This window comes from Delphinapterus leucas, chromosome 10, assembly GCF_059928025.1.
Source record: "Delphinapterus leucas isolate spDelLeu-1000000601 "Yukka" chromosome 10, BTC_Dleu_Yukka2, whole genome shotgun sequence".
NCBI lineage: Eukaryota > Metazoa > Chordata > Mammalia > Artiodactyla > Monodontidae > Delphinapterus > Delphinapterus leucas.
In genome coordinates this window covers 3,255,295-3,276,003 of record NC_143138.1, presented here as the reverse complement: position 1 = coordinate 3,276,003, position 20,709 = coordinate 3,255,295, and the positions used below count along the sequence as shown (strand labels likewise).

Below are 20,709 nucleotides of genomic sequence, written 5' to 3'. Positions count from 1 at the left end.
CAGTGTCCCCCTGCTCGTGAAACGCACAGCAGGGGCCCCCTGTGACAACTGGATTACTCCGCAAGCGGGGAATTTACTGGGGTAACTCCTCCTTCCCCACAGGAAGCCGACAAAGCAAAACTCAGATGGAGGCTGTTCACACCGCTCCCGCTCGAGGCTGCTGGCAAGCTGGGGCGACTGTGGCCCATCAGGTGAGGCTGGGCTGCAAAAGCGAAGCACGGGAGTCAACCTTCTGACAGGAGGACGGAATGCTTCCACTCTCCCTCTGAAGTCCACAAGGTAGTATGAGCGCCAGGGAACGGAAACGCTGCAGCTGCAGTCACACCCCGCGTAAGACGTCACCCGTCCCAAGGCTGGTGTGGGCTGTGGGCTGTCCTCTTCCTACAACCTTTACACTCGTGCTGTGGCCGGTGAGACCAGAAGCCATGTGGGCAGAGTACTGGCGACACGATAATTAAACAGCATGCGCTTCCGTAATCCCCCGATCATGTTCACGGTATCATAGGATTCCCTCAAAACCAAGATGTCGTGTAACCTTCAGAGCTAATGCCAAGTACAGGAAACAGCTGTCCCGCTTTGCTGAAAGTGTCATCCGGAGAAGAAATGCTACAATCAGGATGCTCACAGGGGTGCGTGATTTAACTGTATCAGCAAGATCGCAGTCCAGCGCCAAGAGCTTCAGGTGATAACGTGTTACATTTCATGAAAATCACATCACACGTCCGTGGGACGGGTGGACCCACTGGATGAAAGGCGAAAACTTCACCCCCCCCCGTTACCAACATGAAACTTAATTAAAACTGTGGGCAGGCCTCCTCACATACCACATCTTGTTACTTTGACTTTAAGATTTAATTAGAACCAGTGACTTTTTTTTAAGGCTCCAACCCCTGTAGAGTTGCAGGAATTGCCACGAGAATGACACTAGAAATGGTCCTGTGGGCTGGAGAGGAAAGGTCTCCATCGTAAGGGGCCCAGCACTTGAGCTGCCAGCCCTGGGGAAGTGAGGGGCTTCCAGACACGAGACGTGGTTCAGGCTCCAGGGTCTTTGCCCCCAACCCAGATGGAGCCAAAGCCTTCACTGATTTAATTCTCGAAAACAAACCTTACGACTCCCTTTATTACCTCCAGATAATACAGCGGTTCACCCTCCCACAGGTGGCTCCCAACTGCACGTGCCCTGGATGAAGCACGTCCTGAGATTCTGTCCTCCTTGGTGACAAACCCCGTTTTTCAAAATCGGCGACTAGTTTAGGAGACAATCCGGGCTCGTCTCGGGGGACGGGGGAGGCCAGCACCCACACTGGCATCAGATCCCAAGGACTAAGACCTGGGACCGACCCTGACACACAGGCAGGGAGCTGCCAGAGACCAATCAGGACGGTGCCGTCCAGCAGCAAGGACGCCTCAGCGGGCTTCACATTCCTCGTCTGGTCTTGGGGTTGCAGAGGACAGAGCCCACCACGCAGACTCAGGGTAGTCAATCTCCTGATCATGTGAGCCCAGAGTCAGCGAGACCGGGATGCACCGGCAATTCCACAACCGTCCTCACGGGGGCGCACTATCTGCTTGACCCAGTTTGACTTCTGGAATTCAGGTGAGGCTGGCGGTGGGCTGGGCTGGGACAGGGGTAAAGCCTTAAAAGTGCAGCTGAGGACGGGGTGGGGCCTGACCTCCGGGTGCAGCGGACGACACAGGGACTGTGAGGTCTGCTGGGGACCCAACGTCTCGCTTCTCGTGTGTGGACTTTGTGATGGTGACCTCAGCACGGAGGTGGGAGAGCTGCGTTTCGCAGTGGCTGACGTGGCCCTAAGGCATCTACCTCTTTTCTCCTGACGTAAGAAAGAACTGCCCTCCCCTGGCCCTCCTCGTGTCACCCACACGTAAAAAAGAACTTGAACTGCAGACAGAAATGAGAGATGACTGTGACTGAGATAACTGGCCAGAAAGGGGGTTGTTTTAAGGTATTTTGAGAACTTACTATGTCCCCATTAGAAAATATTTTTAAGCACAAACAACTCTTCACGAATGAAGCAGGGGAGGCAGACAAGACGTTATCATAAAGAAACCTGATTATGACGTGCATCTTCCCAAAGGCGGGGGCTGGAGGCTGGGGGAGTTGTGACCGGTGAACAGAAGAAGGGGTAACAAATCCCCTTGCTTTGAGGAGCATGTACACAGTTCAGAACACAACCTGGAACAAAAAAATCTTTCCAACGTCTCGGCAGGTCCCGTTTATGGTTCTAGACTGCGAGGCAGTTATTTAGCTCCTTATCACTAGGGGAGATGGGTATTTGCTATAGAAGGGTAACTGCTTTTTTTTTTTGCAGTACGCGGGCCTCTCACTGTTGCGGCCTCTCCCGTTGCAGAGCACAGGCTCCAGATACGCAGGATCAGCGGCCATGGCTCACGGGCCCAGCCGCTCCGCGGCACGTGGGATCTTCCCGGACCGGGGCATGAACCTGCGTCCCCTGCATCGGCAGGCGGACTCTCATCCACTGCGCTACCACGGAAGCCCGGTAACTGCTTTTTAAACAGAGACAGTTTATCTCATTAGATGTCATCATTTCAGCAAGAGCAGGTCTGCACAAGGGTAAGTTTATGACCATCTCCTTATCGATAGTCTGGTTTACTGCTCTTGCCTTGAGGAACACTGCCTAGACCCCAGGGCTCAACTTTGAACACTGCGGCCTGGCGGTGGCCGTGCTCTGGCTCCATCCGTCCTGGACCAGGGACAGAGCTACTTTCTCTGTCAACCACCGCGCCATTCAACAGAGCCCCGTAGTCAGAAACGAGGGCTCTTTCACCAACAACTGTCCCTCCGGGCTATGCGCCCCTGGAAGTCAGGGGCTGTGTTTTATTGAGCTCTCAACGCCCAGCATCCAGCACGGAGCCTGCACACAGGAGATGCTCGCCAAGTGTGTGGTGAGGACGCACGGAGCTTCCAGGACCCCCCTGCCCCCCGCCCCCGTGTGGAGACAGCTGACCATCAGCACGGAACACCCTCAACCAGAAACCATGTCTGAAGCCTAGTGAGATGAACCCAGCACAGCCAGCTCCAGCTTCAGGGCCCACAGCAGCCACAGAGAGGGGGAGGGGCAGGTGAGCCAAGAGCCCCCGGAACCAGGCCCCGGGAGAAAGCACGCAGAAGCCTTCTTCTCCCCATAGCACCCAGATGATGGCAAGCACTTTACAGCTAGAGGGAGTGCTCTGTCCTCACCGCGTTTGTTTGCTGAAGTTGAATGAATTCTTTAATTAGATTTTTGCCCAGACAAAACAATACTCTATTAATATTCAATAAAACGCTAGTAATGAGAAGCCATGTTAAGATGAACCAGGAAAGAAAATGCTTTTATCCACTCCACACATTCAGCTCCTACCATGAGGCCAGGCAGGTGGTAGAAAAAGTAGGACGGGAGTCTTGGTTCTTACTCCCCAGAAGTCCCCTGTCCACCGGGTACAGCTATGAAGAGGAGGGTGTCACCTCCATTTCAGGGGACCGGAGCTCGGCCTGCTACCTTGGCTGAGCTGGACGAAGGCCCCTGAGTGTGTAGGCAGCAGGGAGTGCCCAGGCATCGGAACCCCAGGCGATGCTCCCAGCACCAGCAGCTGCTCCGCGAGGGTCGCCCTGACGGCCCGGCACACCAAACATCCCTCTGTGAACAGGTGCCACGGCGAACAGCCCCGGGGACCGTGCCACTTAGCACAGAGGCAACCGAAAAGAAAACGAGAGGTAAAAGGCGAACAGGGAACAGCAGCGCTCCAGAACAAGTATTTTAAAAACAAAGATGCAACAAGCGTTGGCAAGGATGTGGAGAAATGGAAACCCTTGTGCACTGCTGGTGGGATGTAAAATACTGTGGCTGCTATGTGGTCCTCAAAAAATTAAAAACAGAATCACCACGTGATGTGGCAATCCCACCTCTGGGTATTTAGCCAAAAGAATTCAAAGCAGGATCTTGAAGAGATGTCTGTACACCCATGTTCATCGTAGCATCATTCACAATAGCCAAGAGGTGGAAGCACCCAAGCATCCATCGACAGATGAAGGAAAAAAATACATACATACCATGGAATAGTACGCAGTCTTTAAAAAGGAGGAAATTCTGACAGGCTATAACAACGGATGAACCTTGAGGACGTTACGCTCAGTGACATAAGGCAGACACAAAAGGACAAATGCTGTGTGACTGCACTATATGAGGTCCCTTAAGTAGTCAGTATCATAGAAACAGACAGTAGGATGGTGTTGCCAAAGGCTGTGGGGAGGGGCATTAGTGTTTAGTGGGGACAGAGTGTCACTCTGTAAGAGGAAGAAGTTCTAGAGCTCCGCTGTGTGACAAGGTGAATGCACTTAACATTTCTGAACTACACGCTTAACGATGTTCCAGATGGTAAACTTGGTGTTTATGTGTTTGTTGCCACACCTGAAAATGAAAACAAAACTAAAAGACGTGATAAGCCATACGAAACATGTCCTCCGTTCCACATAAAACATTAAAAGGCTGGAGCCCCGACTCCGTGGCTGGGGTGGCCAGAGGTCCGGGTGCCGAGAGCCAGACCGAGGGCAGAGGAGGAAAGGAGAGGACCAAGAATGTAGACTAAATTCTCCAGAGTGAGGCCCAAGAGGGAAGCGAGGATCAGGGTGGCAACAAGATCGTTTTTAAGAGATCAAACCCTGAGGAAAAGGGGTTGTGAATCCTGACATTCTCTATCAGTCCAACGCTGGGACAAGTACCAGCCATTGCGTCGTGAGGACCAGTGACAGGTGGATGGGATGAAGTGGGGGACTGGCCGCAGCACGCCGGGCCGGTGCTTTCCCGGGGTCAGAAGTGAGATGTCAGGCCGAGTCCTAGGGTGGGAATAAAGGTGTGAAGCCCGTCTCTGAGGGATGCTGGAGCAGCACCGGGAGGTCGGAGCATCAGTCAGTGACAGGGGAGAAGACACAGACCCGGAGGAAGCTGCCTGGCACCGCGGGCCCCAGAGCCTGGGGGTCAGCACCTCCACCCCAGAGCCGAGGGCAGGAGGCCCGGGGGCAGGAAGGCGGGCGGGACATCCCCTCCCAGGAGGTTGAGGACATCGGGGAATCTGACGAGGACACAGCAATGAACGCTGCTAAGCTGGGGGCAGATGAGAAGGGAGAAGCCAGCTCCACGGCGGAAACACACAGAACTGAACACCGAGGTCATTTCCACCTCGAAAGGACCTGGGCCCGAGGCCCGGGACAGGCTCCACTGGTCTGAAGCTCATTCTGGCGACCCGGGGTTCTGGAAGTGGGTGCATCTCGGGAGAGGCCCGAGTCATTACCTATCAAGTTGCCTCCTGCACGCTGTCATACAAAGTGAAATTATTCACTGGTGTTTTAAAAAAGATGTTCTACACCACATTAACCTACAGATGTTTTCTTCAGTTTTTCCAGCTCGAAGAATCACCTCTCACTTCATATTTGCACGCAAGCTCCAAACGTGCCCTGGCTCTTACTTCCTTGGCAATCTCTCCCATCTCCCCTGACAGATCTGCTGTTTCTTTTTCACTCACACTCTTTTTAGAAGACAAACACTAAGGATGAAAGCAGAAGAGACAAAAATTCCTCCGGCAACTCGTCCACTCACATACAAACGTTCATCAAGCACCTACTCTAAGTAAACAACCGGACCAGACGATACAGAAGGTTCCAGAGGAGACTGAAATGCTTTCACATCCCACCGTCTACAGTGTTTTCGGATTCGTCCACCTGTTCTGGACCTTCCCCACCAGACTTTCCTCTCAGAGATTCCTCTAGGGAATCGGCTCTCCTCCACCCAGTCCAGGTTCCCGGGCCACTGCAGACCTCTCCGCCCACAGCGAGGGCATCCTGGGGAACTCGGCTCCTAATAAGGGTCTTCCTTCAAGCGGTGCCTGATAAACTGACTTATGAAAATCACCTTCCCTCATGTGTAATTAAAAATGTGACCGACTTTTAAAAGGTGACATCAAATTAGGAGGAGATAAACACAGCGGCAGCCCCCAAGACAGGACCGCGAGGGCCACAACAGGCAGAAGAGCACCCAACTTACGCACAAAGCTAGGAAGTGAAAGGGCAGCTCGTGTCCACTTTCACGGTGAGCAGCCGTGGCGGCCGGCGGGGCGAGGAGGACCATGTCCGCGAGAGAGGGCCACCCAGAGGCCGGAACGGGACAGTCACTGGAGCTGTTATTATTCAATGATCAATATTTAACACACACGATTTTCTGTAACTGAGGAGAGCAGAGTTATATTTTAAACGTACTCAGTAACCTTAAATGTGTTGAGGCTCTCGGGGGCTCAGCCCAGCTCCCATTTCTGCTGCTCGTCGGCTGGGGTGTTCCCTGGGGAGCCAGACTCTGGGTGAGCTGTTCTCACCCGCTGGAACTTCTGGGAAGGAGGAGACTCTTCTCTGCCCGGTTTGCTGAGAGGGTCGGCACGCCAGCCCTCACCCTCTGAACGAAGCAGAGACAGCCTGTGGCGGGGAGACGGGGTTCTGGGGGTGGCTGGATCCAGCTGTGCCTGGATCCTACTCTGACCCAATGGAGGCATTTTTGTTTGCTTGTTTAAACCGATTTGAGTCATTTCACTCACTGGAGACAGAAAAAAATCTCGACTATTATAGTACGGTCAGTATTGTGAACCATGCTTATAAAAAGTCCCTTGTCGCCCGTGTGACACAGAAGAACCAAACAGGAGTCAGGAGCAGGTTCTATCATGGACCCTCCTGTCCCACCAACTCTACCAAATCACTTTCTCTTTCAGAACCAGCCTCGTCTGTAACACGAGATGCTCTGGAAGCAGCAGCAGCGGGTTGGAGAACTTACGACAGAACAAAGGCGACAGAAGGGCAGGCTCGGAGGTGAGACTGGGTGGGTGTCCACACACAGCTGTGGACAGCTGTCTGTCAAGGATGTCACTGGCGGCATATCCCAGAAGCCCAGCCCCCCGCCGCAGGTGACAGCAATAAGAATACATGATACAGAAGATGCGTGGGGTTTGGAACAGGTGTTCAGCCCCACTAGTCGGCAGCAGCAAGAGCAAACGTTAAAAAAAAAAAGGAATTTCACCTGAATATGTGGTTGTTCTTCTGCCCGTGTACCACTCAGTTAACAAAGTTCAAAAGGAGCAGGAACTGTAGTCAGAAAGGTTCTTTCTTTGCATATGACGACCTAAGGAATCCAAATTCTTTTAAAATTATAAAACTCCAAGTTAATAAAATAACACACTTCGGCATATTCAAACCTGGGCAAGAACCATAAAATTAATGCAAATTAATTTGGGCTGTTCTCTTTAAACTGCTATAAATATCCCTTAAGGCAGAGACCAGACAGGCCCGTTCACTCTACCCCCTGGCGTGGGAGCCAGGAGGATGAGCACACACGGTGGCTCAGACACGAGACGAGTGTGGCCCCCGGGCAAGGGTGACATGCACGTTCATGAAGTCTTCACACGTTGGAAGAGCTGAACCACCCATCCCTCCCTCCACACACCGCCAACACCGCCCCTCCCCGCCCACTGCAAAATAGGCAAGGGCTATATAAAGGGGACTAAGAAAAATAAATGCAAACCAGCAATTATAACCTGTAAAAACAGAGTTTTCATGTTTTAAAATTAAAACAATGATACCATTTTCTACCTTCTCGTTGGGCAGATTTTTTTTTTTTTGCAGTAACGCGGGCCTCTCACTGTTGTGGCCTCTCCCGTTGCGGAACACAGGCTCCGGACGCGCAGGCTCAGCGGCCTTGGCTCGCGGGCCCAGCCGCTCCGCGGCATGTGGGATCTTCCCGGACCGGAGCACGAACCCGGTGGACTCTCAACCACTGCACCACCAGGGAAGCCCCTGGGCAGATACTTAAAGGTTGATTAAGAACAGGTCGATGGGCACCCAGCCTGCAAGCTTGTTTAGAGAGCAATTTGCTAACATTTGAATCTTAGGTCAGTCGTAGCCCTTGCATTTACTCTTGTTCACAGCAGCAAGCGTGCCGCCTCAAATGATGCAGGATAACAGCAGTGTCTATGCATGCACGTACGTGCGGGAATAAATACACACATGCACGGGGCGGAGGGGGGAGAGAGCAAATGAGGCAAAACGCAGACAATCGGTGAACATGGATAAAACGGTAGACGGGTTTTTCTTGTACTGTCCCCCAACTTCTCCATAAGTTTGAAATAGTATCAAAAGAAAAATCAAGTTTATGACTTCAAAAGAATTGAGGTAGAGATGTGAGTCTTAAAATACAAAGTTCTCCAAGACAGGATGTCAAATGAAAAAGACAAATCCAAGAACATTTATGGAGTACGATTCCATATCGAAGAGTACAGACACCCAGAAAAACATCTGAAATGACACACTTCAAACTATTAATGTTCCCTCTGGGGAAGGAAATGGTATTCTGAGCGGAGGTGGCCATGGTCAACTTTCCTGTTTCGCTCGATGTACTTGAAAATTACTTGTGTCAAAAATCACAGTATTTCTGGATTACTAGTGTTTAAGACAGGAGGTACGTTACCATTTCTGCTGTTGTAGCATCAATTAAATTTATTCATTTACGGGGGAAAAACTCACAATGCCTATAGCTGTGGTTCTCACCTAAAGGATGAGGCCAGACACAGGCCCCTGTGGGAACACGACACACTATGCCTGAGGCCACTCTAGCGCCTTAAGGGCAGGACCAGGGGCACTAAACCAGGGGAGCACCCAGGCCCAGGCGCCACAGTGCCCCCTGCTGAGAAGCACCGACATGAAGTCACTGAGGCCGTGCGATAAATAACCACGACATCTCTGAAAGAATGGTGGAGGGCTGTTCATGTGCATCTGAAAAGTACATCCAAGACGCATTATGAAAGTAAAAAAGAAACCTAGCTGGTAGAACCACACGACAAGTATGAGCCCACGGATGTACTGAAAAGATGTAAATGTTTGTACAATTTCTGAAAGGAAAAAACTGTTAGCAGCAGTTCTCTCTGGGGCGGGGGAGCTTTTACTTTTCTTTTTGTTCTTTTTTTTTTTTTTTTTTGCGGTACACAGGCCTCTCACTGCTGTGGCCTCTCCCGTTGCGGAGCACATGCTCCGGACGCGCAGGCTCAGCGGCCATGGCTCACGGGCCCAGCCGCTCCGCGGCATGTGGGATCTTCCCAGACCAGGACACGAACCCGTGTCCCCTGCATCGGCAGGCGGACTCTCAACCACCGCGCCACCAGGGAAGTCTTTCTGTTCTTTGAGATGTTTTAATTATTTTATGTTTTCCTGTCATTAAAAATGTTTAATTATTAAAGTATTTATTTAAAAATAATTTACAAATGCCTAAAGACAATTTCAAATCAAGATCTCAAGAGCGAATAGGAACTAAATCTGTCTAACTGTAAGAACGTAAAGTATACTACAAACGCAAGCATTTAGTAGTAGATAGTTCGTTCCCATCTTGCTCTACAAAACCACAAACTTACAAGGGAACACAGCACAGGATGGCCTGAGAACCACCTGGAGGGTGTGCTGGGCCCACCTGAGAGAGAGTCCGGCTCGAGAGGCGGGACGGGGCCCAGGGGTGTGCGTTCCTAGCAGGTGCCCGGGTGCTGACGCTGCTCTGGGCACCACACTCCGAGAACCACTGGAATAGGCAGAGACACAAAGACAGTGGAAACGAAGAGAGAAAACCAAACAGTCACAAGGGCTCTGAAGTGGGCTCACTGGGTCAATGCTGCCCCGAGTCCCAAGCACTCCTGAGCGTCCCTAAAACCTCGCAGAGGAGCGAGGAGGCGAGTCTCCCAGAAGCAGAGGTCGGAGCTCGGCAGTCAGGTCGGGTTCCTCCTGCTGGGACTCGGGCTGGTCCAGAGCTGGCTGGGTGACTCCCTAAAACGTCTTAGGCCCGTTGAATCTGTCATGATCACACTTAGTTCATTTTACACAAGATAGGAGATATGATTACGAATGGTGAGCTGATGCTTCAAAGAAAACAGTGATGCTCTGGAAAGTATACACAGCGTACGGGTAAAAGGAATGGTCAAATCAGGTGTAAGTGAGAAAGTGGGAAGAAAGAAAAATGCTAGGGCTGTGCACCCAGGCAGACTGGTAAGTACCTAAGATCGTGTCCACTTTAATGAAATACGAACTGGAAACAGGAGAAGAGGGTTTAAGGGTGTGCGCCACACAAAACCAGTGGGTCCACGTGTAAAGAAAGAGGCTCGCTCTTCAAACAAGTGGCAAGTGAAAGCACCCCTTTAAAGGCCTGGGCTCCACATCGGGGACTGGCAAAGAACCGCCCATTTATAAGTTTTCAAGTAAAATGATGACGGTCTGTATGTTTTCAGAGACTCCTGGGGGTGACAGACTTCACCCCACAGGCTGCTGCCGCAGGGCAGAAACCTCTTCTCCGTGGGGCCTTGTGCCTGAAACTCCACGGGACTCTGAAGCACATCCAGATTTGGGGGCCGCCGACCTCAGCTCAGGAAGGAAACGGGGCGACTGCACCGGTCTGCGGGGCCATCTACCGTGTGCTCAGGGCGGGCAAAGCTGAGTGCCCGCGAGCCGCTGGCGGGTCATCTCCCCCCTGGGAGACTACGACAAATGACAAACGCTTGTTGGTTTCAAATGGAAATCCTTCGTGGTGAGGTGAGCCCTCGTACACACATTTAACTGACGGTCTGCTACAGTGTGGCCTCAAACGTCCTCTTGTCCAGCGGACACTTCCTGCTGGGGCCCCGCTGACCGGCGACTGCCTCTGGGCACTGGTCTCCCGGCCTCCTAACCTTCCCTGGAGGTAAGTTCCGATGTCAGCGCCTACACAGCAAGTGGCCCCGGGGCTCCTCCTGCAGAGGAGCTCTGGACCGGGATCCCCGGAATCATCTCCTTCATATTCTTACTGGGAGGAACTTTTATGCTGCAGCTTCTCCAAAGAAGAAGCCAACTTTTCCTGAAAATTTCCCCCGGGAGCTTCCTCCAACTGAAATGCTCACGGGGTGGAAGACATGTGGTGTGTTCAGGTGTTTCCTCCATCATTTTCCTCTAAATCTGTTAGCTTTGACTTAAAACCCAGCAGCCAACCCGACATGATAACACTGATACGGTGTAGACCTCATTTCAAAAAGACAGTTTGCTACTAGTATTTTCTCAAATGTCATACCTGTGGAATGGTGATCAACTATACATTTGAATTCACGAAAGAACAAAGTAACAATAATACAGTTTTTAAAAGCAATTGCTTCCTTTGTAGGATTAGTTCATCAGGCAATTAAAAGAGCATGAAAACAGTAACTTATTAATAAAAAAGAGTGGAAACACAGCTGCATTGCCTACATTTAAAATTTTTTCTATTTCTGAGTGAAGCAATATATCATCTTTTAAACCTCTGTTTCATACTTAAAACAGTCAAAAACCAAACACACATATGGTTAGCCTGTAAAAGTCACTGTGCGTGTGTGTTAAAATTCTCCAGAAACATTTACTCTTTTGGGTAACAGGCATTTAAGTATCTGCTGTGCTTGGTGGCAAAAATATACCCCCTACTCGATTAATGTTTTGAATAGGAGACGGTTCATTTCCCGATGACTCTGCAAGTAGCTGCTCCAATTAGTTTTAGAAAAACAAATCAGGGTTCTGGTGTGGCTCTAAAATTACCGTGGAAGGTAGAAACAAACATCTGTGTTAAGAAAGTACGAACGTGGACCAACCACCCAAGAGGGCCTCGGTCCTGCTCGTCAGGAAAGAGACACGCTGAAGGCGAGGATGTGGTTTTCCGGAAGGTTCCATGCTCTGGACCACAGACCTTGTCTTTTCAACAGCACCCCCTCTCGTTTAGTGTGACCCAGCGAAAGGGCGAAAAGGATGTGTCACACAGCCTCTTCTCCAGCAAGCACTGTCCTACCCATATCACTCCCGCCACACACAGGCCCTGCTCTGGCCGCGGGGAGGCTCAGCCCTGCAAGACAACATCCCTCCCGAAGCCCACAGTCCAGTGGCAGCAAGAACGAAAGCATCTTCCATGCAGGAGGGTGACAGGAAGCAAAGGCACCCAGTGACCCTGACGAGCGTCTGGGACACCACTGCAAGCCTGGTTCACCACGGCCTTAAAGACATTCCCGAGGGGCTGCCAGACTTGCTACCATCTAAGTGGCGAGGAGATTCTCAACCTGTATGGGACCGGGGTGCGCAGAAGAGAAGGGCGGTCACAGGGGGCCTTGGAAACATATGTTACTCTCACCCCAATCAACTACCTCCGCAGAACAAGATAAAATAATTTAAGATTTTACGCTTACACGCCCCCTGTGGTTTTAACCACAGACACCCTTATAGACACTGAAAAAATTCTGAAATGGCTACGAGTGATAAAAAAAAGGAAGTCACCCACTTTTTATTTGAATAGAAGCCACAACCCTCCGTATATACAAAATTGAGGGCTTCTGCTGAGGGCAGCCAACCCTGCAGAACTGTGCTGAGAGCATAATGTGGGAACTTAAGAGTCAATAGTTTTGAAAATTATGGGTCCCCTCCGGCCAGAAAACGTATGTACACACAAGCTCTGTGGACAATCAAAGGGGAGCCCCAGGATCTGAGGCCCCTGTGCCCCACTCCCAGGACCAAGGCTTCCCAGAGCAGGGTGAGCAAACTTCTTCTGTTAAAAACCAAACGGCCCACCTTCAGCCTGCAGGCTACACAGTCTCGTCACAGTGATTCAACTCTGTCCCTGCAGCTGGAAAGCAGCCAGACTGTAGGTGAACGAACGAACGTGCCTGGGTTCCAATAACCCTCTGTGGAACAGAAATCTGAATTTCTTCTATTTTCACGGATCGTGAAATATTATTCCTCTTGATTTTTTCAAACATCAGAAAATGCGACAACCATTCTTAGCTCCTGGGCCACACGGGGCTGGGCCCACGGGCTGTAGTATGGCAGCTCGGGCCCAGGCCTCGTCTGCAGCACCAGAGCCCAGGCGGCACCTGGCCCGAGTGAGTGGTGAAGCAGGAGACGTTTCTTTCCCTGGTGAAGGTGGCTGGCAGTGGCGAGGAGAAAACAGGGTGGGAACTAAGAGACGTGCTGATTCCCGCCCGGCCCGAGCATCCAGCCTCTCCGGACCTGACCCCCGTCTGCAGAGTGGAGCCTCCTATCAGCAGGCTGTCGGGCCTCGTCTGCCTCCGAGCCTCTACGCTCCTTCCTCGTGCCGAGGTCAGAGGGCTGTGTCTGTGGGCAAGTCAGCCACACGAGAGGTCAGCTCTGCGGACGCGCTCCAGGCGAAGGCCAAAAGCAGGGCAGAGCAGCGGCGCCGGGGCGAAGCGCGTGTCTGGGAAACACTGGCGAGAGGCCCCTTTACTGTGCGAAGGGGACCCTGACTTCAGTAACATCCCCCCAAGACGGCGGGACGCACCACAGCAAGATGGCAGAGCGGTGTCTCAGGGGAACATGTCTCTGGAGGAGAAGGGCGCCCCAGACAAACCAACAGCACTTCTCCTCGTTTCGTATTATTCTACTAAGCGTGGGCTGAGGGAGATGCGCACAGGTACAGAGACCGTCCCACTCCTGCAACACGGAGGGCGAGGGGGCACGAGTGACAAAGGGACACAGGAGCGGGTGGCTCTTGGACCAGAGGAAGAGCAGTGTCCACGAGGCAGAGAAGGAATAGGGCAGAGAAGAGCAGGCGCCCTGACGTGGAGAGAGAGCTGGACAGGCAGGGGAGGGCCGCGGAGAGACTGGGGGCTGCCTGCCCACTAGGTACAGCAGCTGCGACCAGGGATCGCGCCCCCGTCCAAGAATCACAGCGAATGGACGGGAGTCGCCAAGAGGCGGTGGAGCAGGGGGGCCGGTAAGACAGCAGGCAGGTACCGTGAGGTGAGGCACATGTTAGAGAAGATGTAACAGAATATTCTAGAAGAAGTGGCGGCTCGCCAGGCACACGAAAAGGGCAGGGAAGGTAGCTGTCCGTGCTGATCCCCAGGTGTGCTGTCCTGGGGTCGGGGAGGCCACAGGATGACCACCCTAGCTGCAGCATCCGGGTCAGGAACAGGGTAAAAGTGGAACAGAAAAGAGCACCCACGCTGAACGGCCTCCTGCTCTGAAAAAGGGACCCGAACAGCGGACTGTCTTAGACCAGTCGAGGTCCCGAAGGCTCTTAGGTCATCAATATCCTCCTTGAAAGGCACTTCCGGTTACTTAGATGGGTTAGCACAACAAGAACCATGACTTCTCATCAATACCAGTCACACTTAGAGAATTCAGATGGATTCCTAACATGAGACCCAGTGCCTAAGAGATGCATAAAGGTAGAAACTAGCTGTAAAAAACCCACCAACCAACCAACCGAACAAAAACCCCAGCCATCACCTACTCAGAGTGGGACACTGTTTAAATCAAGTTAACGTGCTGGTCCAGTCTGCGGACGGCCAATGAAACAGAGACAGCCAGTGCTGACTTCAGACGTCACTGTCAAAGGCTTCAAGGAAAGAAAACGGGGGCTGGCGAAACCGCTCCAGGGTTCCCGCAGACAGACATCTGTCAGAAGCGGAGCCCGCAGGAGCCCCCGGGCCCACACCAGACTGCCCTCCGGGGCAGGGACCCCACGCCCCTCCAAGACCATCACTCACCTTTCCCGTTCACGGCCAGCCCCGTGGCCATGGCCGCGGTCACGGGGCCGGGCACCTGCGGCACCAGCGGGTGTATCCGGGGCCGGCTCCCCATCCGCGCCCGCTCGGCTCCGGGGCCCAGCAGGGCTCCGACCGGCTTCTCGGCCGCCACCTCCGGCGCCACCGTGTCCTCCTGCCCCTGCTCGACGGGGTCCAGTTTCTCGGGGCTCTCGCTCTGAAAGCCGTCCACTGCGGTCCTGCTCTTGATGGGGCTCTTGGGCACGAGGATCTTTATACCTGACTTGGCCAGGTCCATGTTCTTCCGGTTCGAGAGCGACGGGGCTGGGTTCTTCCTGAACTTCTGGCTGGCGGCAAACAGCGGGCTGGCCTTGGGCTCGTGCTCTTTGCCGACCACTAGCGATTTAGGAGAGGCCTTGGAAAAGCTGCTGTTGGTGGACCTGGAAATCTGCTTCCTGGCGTTGTTCGGGGAGGCCCGGTTGGCCCTGGTGAAGGGGCCCTCCCGCTGCTTCTCGGTGTGGCGCCTGTTGAAGTCGTGGATGTACTCCTCGCAGTTTACCAGGTGCTGCTCCGGTTCCCAGGTGTCGTCCTCGCTGTCGTAGCCCTTCCACCGGACCAAATATTCCGTCTTCCCTTTTTTGTTCTTCCTTTTGTCAACGATTCTTTCAACCTGTTATAGGGGAAAAGAGAAAAGTATAAACGCACTATCTGAAAGATAAGGTGCAAGCGTAATAATAATGGATCATCGAAAATAATAAAAACCGCAACAGGTGATGCACGCGATCGCCTCTTCCCGAGCCAAACGGTCTGAAAACAGAACAGTAACAGAGCATTCGGGGTTTTAGCGATTTCCTTGAAATTACGTCAAACAAAATGCTTAAAGTTTATGCTCAGAATATATGGACGTGTTAGGTAGCTTATTTTTTTGTGATTCAAGAGGGGCTCTCCTTCTATTTTTTATACTGAACGCCGACCTCCTGAGCTGGTTTTCACGGTCACAACTGGACCACAGTGCTGGGCATCTCCAGCCTTCTGCCTGGTCATCCTGTTACCAACAGCAGGCGCCCAAGAAACAGCACAGCTGTGGTCCAGGCCGAGCCCTGAGGGTGGCACCGGCCCACGCACCGAGGAAACAGGGTCGGTACTGACAGCGTCACTTAGAAGCACTCAGTTAAAATGAAAAAGGTCAGCAGAGGACTTAACGCTTTATTGGTAATAAAATGGTGTAGAATGGTCAGGTTATTTACCTTTAAACTTGGTTTTAACTAGTGTGAACCAACATCTTTAAAGGAAGATGCTGTCAGTCTTTGAATCTGGTGATCAACACATCCCGTATCAAATTTATGAATTTACACAACCTTGGCATGAAACGTACTGTTATTACCGTGACAAATTCCACTGCCTTAATTGACATCCTAAGTGTAGGTGGGAGAGCGTCTATGACTTGTGGGAACGAACCTGTTTCACATAATGTCCCTCAAGTTACTGGGGAAATACAACCCGTGGCTACCTCTCCAGTCAACACAGAAACCACCAGCCTGCTTCCCCGGTGGCAGCAGGTACCTCGTACCTCGTACGCAGAGGCCTGGGCCACACGGCAGGCAGCTCTTTAACTAAGGAGACAGGGTCTTCTAGGCCGTTATCAGGGTCTTCAGCAAACTCCTGGCAAAGCTACAGGTTAGGCCAGCTGACACAACGGTGCACCTAGTTCCCTAACATGCCAAAGTAGCAGAAGCCGAGCACAGCTGCAGACGCTGGAGGGGAGTGCGGAACACCCTACACCCCAGCATCTGCCCTACTGTCGAAATACCCCCCAAACTCGCCAGTATACCTACCTGGGGCGTAGAGAACGAAAGCCCTGAACTACAGAAGAGCCTAAAGTGAAATGCACATGACTGCCTCTGGGCGACAAGGACTAGGAGAAGGAAAGCCAGGTTGCAGCAGAAGGCGGGTCTCACGCCAGGCAGACCCCGCGTCACAGCGGCGTCAGGCCTGCACGGTGGGCCCTCGTGGCCCAGGCTGCAGCTCGGGGAGCTTTCAAAGTGATTTCCTCCCATTCCTCTGCTTGTGAAGAGCTGCGTTTAAGGGTGTGAGTATTTCCATTTAAAACACGTTTCTGGAAAATTCCATGCCAATCAATTTCATGGCAGAAATAACTTAAAAGTTTTAGATACAAGCAGTAAAGAGATTCTCTCTTAACAGCTAACAACGTTGTTTAATACTTAGTTTCTTTCTAAATCAACTTCCACCCCAGCAGCATGAGGGAGGCTGGACCAGGGCGGCCCATCTTCCTTTCGCCCGTTTCCTTCAAGCTGCACAGGGCTCTGGTCAGGGAGGACAGGTCTCCTCCCCTGACCCCCGTGAACGGCTGGCGGCCCTGCAGGCCGGCCCCCCACGGGCTGCACCACGTGTGCACTCGGCGGCCACACTCCGCTTGGACACTGAGAGGAGTGGGGACGAGGCACGCACAGGAGACCGGGGCTTGGAAAGGGCCACGTGGGGCCCGACCACACCACTGCACCACTGGGCATGAGAGCAGCCACAGGCGCCACGGAAACTACTACGCGCACTGAAGTGAGGGTTTTGTCATTTTCACGTGTCCTAAAATAGGGAACTTCTGATTTTCTTCAACTATTTAAAACCTGTGGAAACCATTCTTCCGGCTGGCCTGCAGGTCCCAGCTCACAACCCCACAGTAGACGGGGAAGGAGCAGTGGGCACTCGGGGCGCACGTGCTGCTCTAACCCTCGTGGGGACGTGGCTGCAAGCTGACAACACGTGTGGCCGACACGGGGACACAAACACGAAGTGGCGGGTCTACGAGAGCCACACCGGGCATGGAACACACAGCGTGGGAGGTTCAGGCCCCTAACACCAACTTCACACCAAGCTGGGACACCCCTCCTTCAAGGACAAATGTCCTCCCTCCTTTGAAAGCGTTAAAGTCCTGTTCATCCCTAGTCTGAGTAGCTAAATTAATCTCCCACAAAAAGGCACATCACCCGGATTCAACATGATTTTACTGGGATATAAGCCTCAAGGGATTTCCAGAGCTCTTCTGTGATGAGGGAGGAAGACCTGATCACAAGACAACACATGAAGAGATCTTTCTTTGGGTTTTCAGTCCCTTCCTCTTGAGAGCCGCCCCGTAACTGGTTCTGAAAACTAGTATCGACAAACTGTCTCTTAAAGTATACGTGGGTATCCACTTCTAGTTACAGAATCTCGATGTAAAGAATTTTAAAAAACAAATTCTTCATAAAAGCACAGAATTACAGACAAAAGTTCTTTTCCTTAGGATTTCCTTCTAAAACTCAATCTAAAACACGCCAAACGTGAAAGAAGTAAAACCAGGCTTTCCTGAACACAGCAAAATCCTCTGATGGTTTCCAGAGCAGTAAAATTAATCAAAAAGGGTCATTCCAAACACCCAACGCACTCCACTGACCTCGGAACATGCCACAATCTCGGAGCCCAGGAAGGTGCTGGGATGGCCAGGGGGTTGCACAAGACAGAAAGAAAAGCACGGACGAAGGTTCACTAACCGATGAACAAAAACCCATGGAGAAACCCACCGTGGTTAAAGAGCTCAGTAAAGAAGGAAGAACGTAACTCTGCTATTGCTGCAGCTTGAGAAATCAGGCACGCAAACATCCGCTTACAAGAAGACCAAAGCGGCACCATCACCAGTAACCGTGCCAGCGGCCCCGCTGGTGGCTAATACTTGCTGTGATCCCTCCCAGAACAGTGGGCTTCCAGGATAACTTTGCAACCAGAAGCAAGGCTGAAGGCTTTTCTCAGGTTTCAGTCGTACACCAATGCCTGGGTAACCTGGAACAACAGAGCATCACCATGATACATAAAACCCTGCTCGGGCTTCCCTGGTGGCGCAGTGGTTGAGAGTCCGCCTGCCGATGCAGGGGACGCGGGTTCGTGCCCCGGTCCGGGAAGATCCCACATGCCGCGGGGTGGCTGGGCCCGTGAGCCATGGCCGCTGAGCCTGTGCGTCCGGAGCCTGTGCTCCGCAACGGCAGAGGCCACAGCAGTGAGAGGCCCGCGTACCGCAAAAAAAAAAACAAACAAAAAACCCTGCTTATGTCAAAGAATTCTGGTGGACCCTTGAAGCAACAGATGAGGAAGACAGGTGTTTCACCAGTCACGTGAAAGGTGTGTTAACTATTAAGAACAAGAAAAGTTGCCTTAACTACTAAGAACGGTTGTTATCTACTGAAAACACAGGCAGATACATTGTTCCACTGGAAGAAAGAGAGGAATATACACATGACTATCTGACGACATTGGAAGGAAACCAAAAGCCCACAGAACCGAGGGGATTGGACCCTTGAAACAAGGGACCCCAATGGCTCGTACATCCCCAGAACTCGGCAGAAAGCACAGTCTCACTCTTTTTTTTTTGGCTGCACCGCAAGGCATGCAGGATCTTAGTTCCCCCAACAGGGCTCAAACCCGTGCCCCTGGCAGTGAGGGCTCAGGGTCCTAACCACTGGACGGCCAGGGAAGTCCCAGAAAGCACAGTCTTAGAGGCTTCAGGGGCCAGATGGTGGAGTCAGGAGTGGGTGGGGGGGAGATCACAGACAGGAAGGCCCCACAGAAGGGGAGCCGCCAAAATAACGCCCAACCCCTTCAAAGCCTGGGCAGCCTCCTGCTGTGCCACCAGGGAAAGCAACACTTGGTGCCAGCGTTGGGGAGCACCCCAGACCGCCTCCACCGCAAAAAACACTGGGCCTTTTACTGCCACCAACCACTGGACCCGAGGTCGGCATGACAGTCGGTGCTAGAGCCACCTATCCGGCTGTACCAAGTCCCCACTCATCTCCCAAGGGAACCACTCAAGGTCCTAACAACCTGCCTGCCTTCTGCCCACGGGGGCTGTGACCTTCCTCCTTTCACCCTGAGAAGCTCCGGGCCACGTGCCACCAAACTGGTGAGCACATCCTCCTGCCCAGAGAAGAGTCGGCCACCAAGGGGGCCGTGTCTGGCATCTGAGTCCACACAGGACCGCGTGGCGAGCAGTCAGTCTCCGTAACCATCTCCATTTCTCCCCGTCGTCAGGCCACAAAAGCGGGGAACCATTTACTGCCAGGCCCATGAGCTGGTCAACACAGCGAGCCATTGATCTCCACGGATTTTCCTCATATCTCACCAAGCGACCCGTGAGGCTTTCATCCTCTCCTCTGAGAAAACCACATCCTTGTCCGTTTCCCATCATCCTAAGCGAAACTCAAGAACCGTGACGCGTCTGTGATTTCACCCCATCTGCAAGCTACCGCGCGCGTCTGCGCTGTTTCATAGGCGTGGCAAAGGCAGGACCCCGATCACAGACAGAGGACTCCGTTCCTGAGCAGCTGCAGCAGCCAGAGGGCCAGCACGTCCTCGCTCCAGTCCCCACAGGATGACACAGACGGCCAGGTGAGGCCCACGCACACAGTGGGTGATGTCACAGGACAGGAGGCCAGTCTTTATGATGGGCCGTGAGCACGCCTGCCCCGACCTCTGGCAGGAGAAACCATGGCTGTCTTCTAAACAAACATCCTGGGACAGCCCTGAAAGATGTTCAAGGCGGGGGGAGCGGGGGGAGAGGGAAGGAGCAACTAGATGAAGGTGATCAAAGGGCACAGACTTCCAGTTATAAAATAAATAAGTTCCGGCGATGTACGGCATGGCAACTGTAGTTAACGCTGCTCTATGGTATATGTGAAGTTGCTAAGAAAGCAGACCCTAAAAGTTCTCATCACAAGGAAAAAAACACTTCTCTCTCTTTTTCTCTTTTAGTCGTATGAGATGATGGATGTGAACTAAACTCATTATGGTGATCATCTGGCAACATATGTTAAGTCAAGTCATTATACTGTACACCCTAAACTTACATGGTGCTGTGTGTCAATTATGTATGACAAAACTTGAAGAAAAAAACGATGTTCATGAATTCAGAGTAAATACTGTTAAAAATGAAAATTTCCCAAATGTATCTATAGATATGAGACAATCCCAATAATAATCCCAGCACGATTTTATGTGGAAGCTGCCGAGATCTGATCGTTTACGTGGAAAGGCAACAAACCTGAAGAGCAACCCAGAGCAATCCTGAAAAGGAACTGACTGGAAGACTCATAG

The 20,709-nt window shown here is 52.2% G+C and overlaps 1 protein-coding gene across 3 annotated transcripts in view; it reads right to left on the bottom strand.

Moving 5' to 3' along the window:
- The window catches only part of CDYL (chromodomain Y like), a 156,419-nt gene that overhangs the window by 56,782 nt on the left and 78,928 nt on the right, over nucleotides 1-20,709 (bottom strand). For all 3 annotated transcript variants that reach the window (XR_016394508.1, XM_089918241.1, XM_022586569.3), the window contains exon 2: nucleotides 14,578-15,244. Coding sequence is in view for 2 of the 3 variants with exons in the window: in XM_089918241.1 (XP_089774367.1) it covers nucleotides 14,578-15,244 (667 nt within the window). In the remaining variant the exon portion in view is untranslated. The remainder of the gene's footprint in view (nucleotides 1-14,577; nucleotides 15,245-20,709) is intronic.